This window comes from Triticum dicoccoides, chromosome 4B (genome assembly GCF_002162155.2).
Source record: "Triticum dicoccoides isolate Atlit2015 ecotype Zavitan chromosome 4B, WEW_v2.0, whole genome shotgun sequence".
NCBI lineage: Eukaryota > Viridiplantae > Streptophyta > Magnoliopsida > Poales > Poaceae > Triticum > Triticum dicoccoides.
In genome coordinates this window covers 445,076,205-445,086,219 of record NC_041387.1, presented here as the reverse complement: position 1 = coordinate 445,086,219, position 10,015 = coordinate 445,076,205, and the positions used below count along the sequence as shown (strand labels likewise).

General features: G+C 41.7%; 1 protein-coding gene across 1 annotated transcript; it reads left to right on the top strand.

Annotated features, from left to right (window-relative positions):
• Window positions 1–2,801: 2,801 nt before the first annotated feature.
• LOC119290789 (kinesin-like protein KIN-5B) lies at window positions 2,802–9,382 on the top strand. The gene is made up of 23 exons (XM_037569439.1): window positions 2,802–3,177; window positions 3,440–3,566; window positions 3,933–4,088; window positions 4,163–4,503; window positions 4,586–4,724; window positions 5,143–5,240; window positions 5,338–5,494; window positions 5,576–5,645; window positions 5,716–5,792; window positions 5,890–5,943; window positions 6,040–6,120; window positions 6,229–6,340; window positions 6,423–6,509; window positions 6,597–6,772; window positions 6,866–7,027; window positions 7,128–7,235; window positions 7,329–7,487; window positions 7,571–7,654; window positions 7,733–7,938; window positions 8,054–8,155; window positions 8,250–8,359; window positions 8,442–8,593; window positions 8,964–9,382. Exons 1-23 carry the CDS (start codon window positions 2,972–2,974, stop codon window positions 9,168–9,170), a joined length of 3,171 nt encoding a protein of 1,056 aa, XP_037425336.1. The 5' UTR covers window positions 2,802–2,971; the 3' UTR covers window positions 9,171–9,382.
• The last annotated feature ends 633 nt before the right edge of the window (window positions 9,383–10,015 follow it).

The window sequence follows — 10,015 nt, the reverse complement described above, 5'->3', positions numbered from 1 at the left end:
GGCCTCGGTCCAGAGGAAGGGGGAAGAGCATGGGAAAAGGAGAGAGAGGGGATCTGCAGGAGACGAGAAAGAAAGCGAGCATGAGGTAAACGACGATACCGGCTGGAAACGTGTGGCTATGGGCTTCCTGCGTGGAGATAAGGCCGATGGTAAGCGGCGCATGGGCCCAGCCAGGGGACGCGTGGCGAAAGCTGGACGGGGCTTACAATCATGTAAAATCATCCGACTGTTTTTAAACCTTTTCCTAGCGAAATAAGTCGGGTCGCCAGCCGTGTGATCCATTCTTTCCAACCCTTGGATACGTCAACGCACGCCGAGTCGCTGACCTTTCTCTCTCGCATCGCGTTCAACCAGCCCTCCTGCTTCGATCTCACAGCACCGCATGTCTCCGTAGCACCGGAGAGCCGCCCTGACCAGAGCTCCACAACAACACCAAAACGCTACGTCTAGTGGCCGGCGAGCGCTCCGGCGGAGCTGCAATGGAGCCAACGGCGAGCGCTCCAATGCAACACCAAAAGCTTCCCTCGAGAGCCGCCGACGACGTTGCATCGAGCCACTGCAGCGCTGCACTGAGCCGTCGGGGAAGCTCCAATGCACCCGCGGCCGCGCTCCAACGACCCCGGCAGCGCTCCATTGGAGCCCCGGTTGCACTTCATTGCGGCGCCGGCGATGACAACGGATGCTGCGATGTAGCACGCGGCGGTCATGGCGGAAGTTGCGATGCAGTGCACGATGACAACGACGCAGGCTGCTTCGCCGGAGCTATAGTGGAGCAGCGGTGCAGCGACGCGAGGCGACGGCGGTTTGCAACAGCGGCGAAGAGCATGGCGTGTAGGAGCAGGCATAGCAGAAACGTGAGCGGTGGCGGCACCGGTGGCGATGGCACTGCCATGGTTGTGTTGTGTCGCAGGAAGAAGAAAACGAGGAGAAGAAACGAGCGGCTCAACGCGTGCAGGAAAGAGATAAGGGAATGAAAGGATAAGGGAGAAGGAGAGATAAGCGGCTTGTTGGGCCCACCAGACGCGTGGCGAGCATTAAAGGTATTGAATTCATGCTCCAGCCAGTTGCTCCCAAAGTCCGAACTGTTGGAGGGAAGCGGGCAATATATTTCAACACTCCCCTCACGTCTAGCCTATTTTAGTCCTTAGACGTGGGATCGATGTAGGCCGCATAATTATTTTATTTAATACTGCGCTAGTAGGGTCTTGAACTCAAGACTCTTGCCTCGGATACCATATATTGAATTCATGCTCTACTCAGTTGCTCCAAAAGTCTGAACTGTTAGACGGAGACGGGCAATATATTTCAACAACGGGCAACTTACGAAGCGCGTTGATCAGCCGGTTTATTTAAACCGGAGGCTTTGATGGGAGCTCCTATGCGCCGTTCGTTGCGGCAAACGGTCGGCCGCCTGCACAGGAGTGCTCCGACTGGGCCGGCCCATGTGTAGCGCAAAAGAATCCTCAAAAAGAAGTAAAAGTGCAGCGGTAAGGGATCGAACTCACGTCAGACAGTTGATTACGCGAGATGCTAGCCACCACACCAACTGTGAGTTCATAGTAAGAAACTGAATGCATCACTTTTAATATACTGTGATAGTATAACATACAAATTTGCATGATCATATTTGCTGTAGCGTACAGATTTTTCAATTGTTGCACACATTTTAGAAAACACGAACAATTTTTTGGAAAATTTCAGATTTGTAAATAGTTTTTGAATTACATAAAAAGAATTAATATTACATGCAGTTTTTGAAAATTTCAGAAGATTTTCGAGAAACAAGAACAAATTTGTAAACATGTTTTTTTAAATGCCAAACTTTTTTTGAAATGTTTCAAACATTTTCTGAAACGGAGAACAAATTTTAAAGAACGAACATTTTTTGAATCTTGAGAACAAATTTTGAAACGGAGAACAAATTTGTAAGCACGAACATTTTTTGAATCTTGAGAACAAATTTGGGAGTGCGAACAATTTTTTAAAGCACGAACATTTTTTAATCTTGAGAACTAATTTTATAACAGAGAATAATTTTTAAAAATCCCGAACAAATTTGGAAGTGCGAACAATTTTTTAAAGCACGAACATTTTTTTAATCTTGAGAACAAATTTTGAAATGGAAAACTACTTTGTAAAATCCCGAACAAATTTGGAAGCGCGAATATTTTATGGAAAAGGGAACAAACAATCGAAATCCGGTACATTTCTGCATTTCAAAACTTTTCAACTATTTGTGTAACAATAACAATGTTTGAATCTTGAGAACTTCTTTTGAAACCTCAACATTTTATGGAAACACGATTTTGTTTTGAATATTTTGAAATTCTTTTGATAAAAAAAAGGAAAGGAAAAAAGAAATAAAAAACCAAAGAAAGAAAACAAACAGAAAAATCGAAAAAAGAAAAAAGAAACAGAAATAACTAAAAACCAAAAAGAAGAAGAAAAAATAAAAAATAAAACTAGAAAACAAAGGAAAAAGAAAAAGAGAAACAGAAAAAGAAGAAGAAGAAAGGAAAAGGAAAACGAAAAAAACAGAATACACAGGAAAAAACTGGGTTCAGATTTGGGCGTACTGTGTACAGCTCGAACTGGGGCGGCCCATCTCCTGTCCCAAGCATGCTTGCCCTGTGCGAATCCCCGACACTTCGCCGCAGCGAGCGGCGAATAGGGTTTTCCGGCTTTGATTGCAAGAAGAAAGTGACATCAATCTCGCTCTGCGCAGTGGGCCGTTGCCCACGCGTTTAAGGCCCACTATCCCAATGCCTCCCCCATTCACACCCACTCCCCACTCCCCGAGACCCCATCGCTGTGTTCATTCAAAATTTCAAAACACGCGAAAAAGGCGTCCTCCTCTTCCTCTCGCCCTTCTCCCAAATCGCGGAGCCGAATCCAACAGAAACCACGCGGATTTCGCCCCAATCCGCCTCCAAATCCAAGCTCCGGGGTCGCTTTAGGTGGCGTCGCCGGGATGGCGCATACCCCGAACCCCAGCCGGTGGTCGTGGGTGGGCCCGCCGACCCCCTTCCTCACGCCGCGACCCGAGCGCCGGGAGCTGCGGTGGGCGGAAGCGGGCTCGCACAGCTCCGTGCGCCGCAGCGGCGTAGGCGCCTGCAGCATCAACGGCGGCAATGACAGGGACCGCGAGGCGAACGTGCAGGTCGTGCTCCGATGCAGGTGAGGTGCTCTCGCTTTGGCCCCACCGAGCAAAATCTTTGTAAGCCATGCTGTGATGCTCCAAGTAGCAGCCTAGGACTAAGGCGAATCGTGGCGTAGTCAGTGGGAATTCTAGCTTTTATCTCTGATTGTCAACTGTGTAGTGACAACGGAAATTTTGGGCAAATTGCTGCTGGTGCTAGTTCATGTTGTTAAAGACTAGGAGTCAGTTGCACATCTCCACGGTGTCTCTGATTCGTTTTTATGACTGGTGCATGGTTAGACCGCTAAGCGTGGAGGAGCAGAAAGCGAATGTCCAGAGTGCCGTCTCCTGCAACGACACCAAGAGGGAGGTCACAGTTCTGAACAGTCTATTCAAGCAAGCAGACAAAACATTCACCTTTGACAAGGTAAAGTTACTATTGATCCCTGTGCTTGCTGCTTATGGTCTATGGATTTTAAATAGTTTTCGTCATTCGGTTATCACTAATTTTAAACGATTAAAATCTTGTGTCTCACAAATCTGTAACATGATGATTATACAAGTGCTAAATACTCCTACATGGTTATTCCATTGTTGTATACTTCATGTACTCTGTTTATGTGTTGATGATTTGGCCCTGTTGCTTTGCATCTTCTTTATTTAAATGATGGTTGTGTGCATGTGAGGATGCAGAGGCCTGGAGGTTTGACATTCCTTTTCGAAAAACACCCCTACATGATTGACGTAGATTCACATGGTTTTTCATTTATGTACAGTTGTTATTTTATACCAGGTATTTGGCCCAAAATCTCAGCAGAGGGCAATATATGATCATGCTGTTGCACCAATTGTCGATGATGTCCTTGAAGGCTACAATTGTACTGTCTTTGCCTTTGGACAAACTGGAACCGGGAAAACTTATACTATGGAGGGAGAGATGATGCAGCAGGTACTAAAATATTTGGACATCGGCTTAGAAGTTACATGCAGCAACTGAACAATTTGCTTCATCTGCCTTTTTAGGTAGGTGAACTGCCAGCTAGTGCTGGTGTCATGCCAAGAGCAGTGCGCCATATTTTTGACATTTTGAAAGCACAGAAGGCTGTCTATAGCATGAAGGTAACCTTCTTGGAGCTCTATAACGAAGAAATAACAGATCTGTTGGCTTCAGAGGACCAAAGTAGATTCCCTGAAGATAGACACAAAAGGCCTACTATATCTCTTATGGAAGATGGCAAAGGTGGGTCTGTCATAAGAGGCCTTGAAGAAATTGTTGTCTACAGTCCTGGTGAGATATATAGTCTGTTACAACATGGATCAACTAGGAGACGCACTGCCGACACTGCACTGAATATGCAAAGCAGGTCAATGACCATTTCACTTCTTTTTTTGGGTTCCAGTAGTGGACGTGTTGAATACTGATCATTGTGTATCCTGTACTTGCAGCCGTTCACATTCTGTCTTTTCTATATATATCCATGTCAAAGTAACAACAACAGGGAATCAGGAACTCATGAAATATGGGAGGTTGAACCTTGTAGACCTGGCAGGATCAGAGAGTATAGCTCGATCAGGTGCAAAAGAGGTACTTACCATTACCAACTAATAAGTGATTATATCAACTGTTTGTCATACCCCATCCTATTGGGACGCATGGGTTAATCGTCCATATTTTCACTTGGTTGAACTGGTAAAGTACACACTGGAAGATGATAAATTGTATATCCTGCTGTCCCATTTGAATAGTTGTTTCGAAGAAGGCTTTTCAGTTAGGTATGTTGTAGGCCTTATACATAACCATCTTATCTCCAAAGCAATTTCTTCTCAGCAAAAAAAGAGCACTTGTTCTTGGTAAAGTGACAACGAATGTTTTGATGTGTTTTCTGTTGTCATAACTGGATATTACTACACACATTTAAATCTTATTGTGATGCTAACTTAGGATGTTAATTCTTATTACATGTCAATCCATCTTGAAGTCATGATTTGTGGCATGCTGGTAGGTTAGAGCAAGAGAAGCTGGAGAGCTGAATAAGAGCTTACTAACACTGGGTCGTGTCATCACTGCACTTGTTGAAGATTCAGTTCATGTACCATACAGGTAGTACCTGCCGTTTCTCATAATAAATCAGGAAGATTACGCATAATTTATTCATTATGCATAGCAGTAATACATATTCATTTTGATACTTTACCAGGGACAGTAAGCTCACCAGGTTGCTTAGGGAATCCTTAGGTGGAAAAGCCAAAACTTGCATCATAGCAACAGTAACTCCATCTGTCCACTGCCTGGAAGAAACTCTAGTTACACTTGATTATGCTTATCGTGCTAAAAGCATAAGAAACAAACCAGAGGTGCTAGTTTCCTACTTCTATTCATTTTTGCTGCTCCGATTTAGTTGATATCCTTGTCACTAAGTTTAACTATTGCTGTAGGTAAACCAAAAAGTTCGCAAATCTCCTATGCTTAAGGATCTCTATCAACAAATGGAAAAAATGAAACAAGGTTTTCTTCAATCCTCTAGTTATTCCTATTCCTCGCATTATCATATAGGATCTCACAAGTATATTATCAGATGTAAAAGCCGCAAGGGAAAAGAATGGAATTTATATCCCCCAGGAAAGGTTTGATCTTGAGGAGGCAGAGAAAAAGGTATAAACAAGACTTCAGATTGTTCTAAATATGCATTTATGGAACCTCTGTGCAAGATATTGAGTGTTACCTTAGTATTTTTTATTATATGTTGCAGACAATGAGGGAAAAGGTGGAACATATGGAGCTTAGCATGGAGAAGCAGAGCAAAGTATAGTTTTTATCTAATTAAAGTTTTGATATATTAATATATTAATCAGTATATAGTTCACGGTTGAATTGACTTGTACCTTTGGTGGTCTGGCAGGAGCTCGAAAAATACAGAAGTTTGTACATAGCAGAGCAGGAGCACAGGTTGAATTTGGAAGGTCAGAATAAAGAGTTAAAGGTACTGCAATCTGGATAACATTTTTTAGTACGCAAAACCTTCTAGTTCTTTGGCTTTTATATCTACTTAGAACGCAAAAGCTTAGCATCTAAGTATCTTCATATTTAGGTGAGGATTGAAACTGGCAAGAGGGAATTTCTGGATCTTCAGGAAGCTCATTCTGGAGCTAACATCTCTCTGAAGGAAAAGGACTTCATAATCTCAAATTTACTCCATGCCAGTAAATATTTCTTGATCTTAAGTTAATATGTTAGTTGGATCAAGTGTTCTTATGTTTGGAACTAATTCATCACAATGTATAGAGAATGTAATCCTTGAATGTGCAAAGGTTCTGTGTGGCACTGTCGAAACTGCATCTGGAGATATTGCTCATCTTCAGAATAAACTAGGTAAACAGCTAGAACCCCCCTCCCTCTACAAGTTGCTGCTTTCTTGCACTGACCGTCGTTGGTATTTTTTTTGGCAAATATAAATAGGAAGGCAATCGAAAACTGAAGTTGAAAATAAAGGGTTGCTATTCAATTTTCGGTCTCAAATCGATCAGAGTCTTGGACTTCTTCATAACACAGTTGTTGGGTCGATTCGTGAGCAGCACCAATTTATGGAGTCCATGACTGGACAAATGAATTCATATTTTTCAGCTAAATCTGAGGTACTACTATTAAAATACTTACTTTGTTAACTGTTCAAGATTACCATGATTATCACAATGTACTAATTATCTGCATCACGCAACTGTGTCCAGTCAGCTAACCATTTGAAGAGAAGAACCGCAAAGGCCAAAGATATGTATACCTCTGGTGTGCAATGCATGAACGAGCTTGTCAATACTCTGCGGCAGCGGTCCATCACCGACTCTGAGCAGATGAAACTGAATATATCTTCACAAGCAATAGCTGTTGACAATGTATGCAATAATAGAACTTTCATTTTTTGAGTAGTTGCTATCTGATTCAAAGTAGTGAGCCACTTTACAAAAACCTAATCATGGCCTATCTTATTAACAGTTTATAGCAGTGATGGTTTCAGAGACTGAACAAGTATTAACTGAGGTTTTGAGATCTACTTCTGAACTCAAGGAGCTATTAGCATTTTCTGCTGAACAACAAGAATTAGTATGTCTCCTCGACCCTTGCTTTTGTTATCATCTACCTCTATTTCACACATTATGCCAGATTCTGCAACTCATTCTGAAACTTGTCTGGTAGGGATTGCAAAAGAGTCTTACCTCAGCACAAGCCATGTCGAAGACGTCAATAGATTTTTTTAATGATATTAGTACACATGCGTCTAGGCTCATGAAACTTATGGAGCAAAGTCAAAGAGGATGCTCCTCTCGTCTTGCTGAATTTGAGAAGGGTTTTGAGGTTGGTTGGTTTTGAACTACGGTGCTACATATACACAGTTCATTTATAGACAAACTCGCTGATCACATCCTTCCTTTCAATAGGAAGTTGCTATTAGAGAAGAGCAAGCTGCTGTTGACAAGATTGCTGGAATTTTAGCTGGCTTGACTGCCAGGAAAAGGACAATGGTCAACTTATCTATTGTTTAATTGCAAAAAAAAGCCTCCTTTTATGACTTAGGCAATAACTGTTCTCCCTTTTAGCAGGTTTCAGAATATGTTGGACAACTGAATGATAAGTATAGTGAGGAGCAGGAACACCTGGCGTTGGAAATGTCCAGCCTACAACAAGTTTCAGATAATGGCAAAAAAGAGGCTGCATCCTGTGCTGAGAAGCTAAAGAACCAATTCCTGGAGGATATGTCATCGCATGCTAATACCAAAGATAAAATGGGAGACGTCTTGCAGCAGTGGTACCAATCTTACTTGCCTAGCTAAAATTATGTGCAATTTAAATTACTCATTCACCCTTGAAGCCCTTCTGGTTCCAAGATTTATTTATGCTGAAGAAGCGTTGTTTCGTTGCAGCTTGAAGGGAAGCCACCATTCTGTTTCTTACTGGTCACATATGCAGTCATGTTTAGAACATCTAAATAAGAGCTCAGTTGTGGAAGCTAATGATTTTATACAGTAAGTTGTTGTCATTTTCAGAAACTCGACCTACCGTGACGAACCTTGTAATGTAGGTCCTTCCCAGTTTTTCTAATGAATTTCTTGCATGCAGAGAGGGAAGAAATGAAAATGAAAGTATTATCCAGGAGATTCAACTTCGTTCTTCACACAATGATGCAGGATTCCATGCCATTACATCTGATATTTTGACTGCTTCAGAGAGTAACATATCTACTTGGACTATAATATATTTTTCACTCGAAATATGTTCTTTTCCTTATGTTATCCACTTTCTTTTTTCCAGATTCTCACTTACTGGATCATGAAACTAGAAAGAGAATGGAAACTCTATCCACCTCCTTCTCGAATCATTTGGGATTGCTGACTGAAAAACACAATCAGGGCACAGAGTCTATAAGAACCTTTACAAGTAACTTTATGGAAAAAGATTACTCGGTAAGCTATATGCATTGACATTTGCATCATATTTAAATTAGAACTGAGAAACAAGTTGTACGGATGCTGTAAACCGAGAATGACTTTTTTAATGTTTGAAAACACAAAATAGCTATTTGTTGGTCTAGTTCAGCTAAACAGATGGACTTTTTTTTAGTATATTGCAGTAAATTGTTGAAAGAACTACATTCCTGACAAAACTAGCAACTGAACAATGCGAATGTATGCACCTTATGGACATGTTAACACTTCCGCATAAGATTGGGAACAAATTATATTTTAGACAAGAAATGCGATTATTCAATGCAAACCACCTTTCTATCATTACTATATCACGTGACATATTTGGTTGCCAATGTTCTCTCAACAGGTTAACAGTCCAGTTCGTCATCGCCCACAGGAGCTACTGGCCGGTGCATATAGCTTCGAATCAATTGAAGAATTGAAAGCCTCGGTGCCAGATCTTGTGGCGAAATTCAAATCAAAGAACAAGCTGGATGAAGTGGACAAAGGAAAAAGCTACTCGGATCAAACGACACGTGCTCCTAGAAGTCCTCTCACGCCAATCAATCACTAGGATTAGTGGAAGGCAGTAGCAAAAACTGTGAGATTCTCCGAGTGCTGTAAAGATGGCAAGATCCCTTGCCCGTTTATCACCTTGTTGATTCAGCGTGTATCCGGAGTAGAATGTTGCACTTCCGTGCAGCGCACCTAATCGTAGGGTAGTGAAGACCAGGAATGTAGAGGACAAGTGTTTCGTAATAATATCTAAAGGTTCTACTCCAACCATTGATATTGTTGCTTTCCATGCTTTCTGGTCAATCAAGTGGTCGAATGTGCGATGTAGATTGCGTTTCTCAATCTGAAAATATACGTTAGCTCCAATAGCATGTTGGGTTTGCAACTTGATGCAAACTTAGTTGAGTTTACCACCTAGTCCTCTTAAAATGGGAGAAATCAATTTTAATTGAGTTTGCTCGAACGTGGTCTTCAGCGAAAAAATTGCGTAGAGCTATGGTCCACACAACTGTTGTCTCCATTTGACTAGGTCAGCTCATGATATTTTATTCGCATCTGATTTGGCCCCTACGACCTCACATGAGTTCTACATTTTTTCTAACTTTCCCTATGTTATATAGAAATTGACTGTATTCTTGTGTCAAATGAATCTTTTTTCCTTCTTTGAAATGAACAGTAGTGCTTTCCAGTGGTAGACATTGACATCACTGTAGAATAAAATGTTCATTATGAGCTGTTACAGTTCCAACCAATTTCACTAGTCTATGATAGTTGTTCAAGAAGAAAAGAAAAGAAAACCAAGTTCTTGCCTATCTGATGGATATGCGTTTAAAAATAGTTTTTTTTCTAGATGCACTTCTGTATCAACATTCGTTTTAAAAAGCGATACATGTCTATCCAAAA

Coding starts and splice junctions, on each gene's coding strand:
- LOC119290789 (XM_037569439.1), top strand. CDS start 2,972: ATGGCGCATACCCCGAACCCCAGCCGGTGGTCGTGGGTGGGCCCGCCG. Junction 6,510..6,596: donor TCATCTTCAGAATAAACTAG/GTAAACAGCTAG, acceptor AAATATAAATAG/GAAGGCAATCGAAAACTGAA. Junction 7,236..7,328: donor CTGCTGAACAACAAGAATTA/GTATGTCTCCTC, acceptor CTTGTCTGGTAG/GGATTGCAAAAGAGTCTTAC.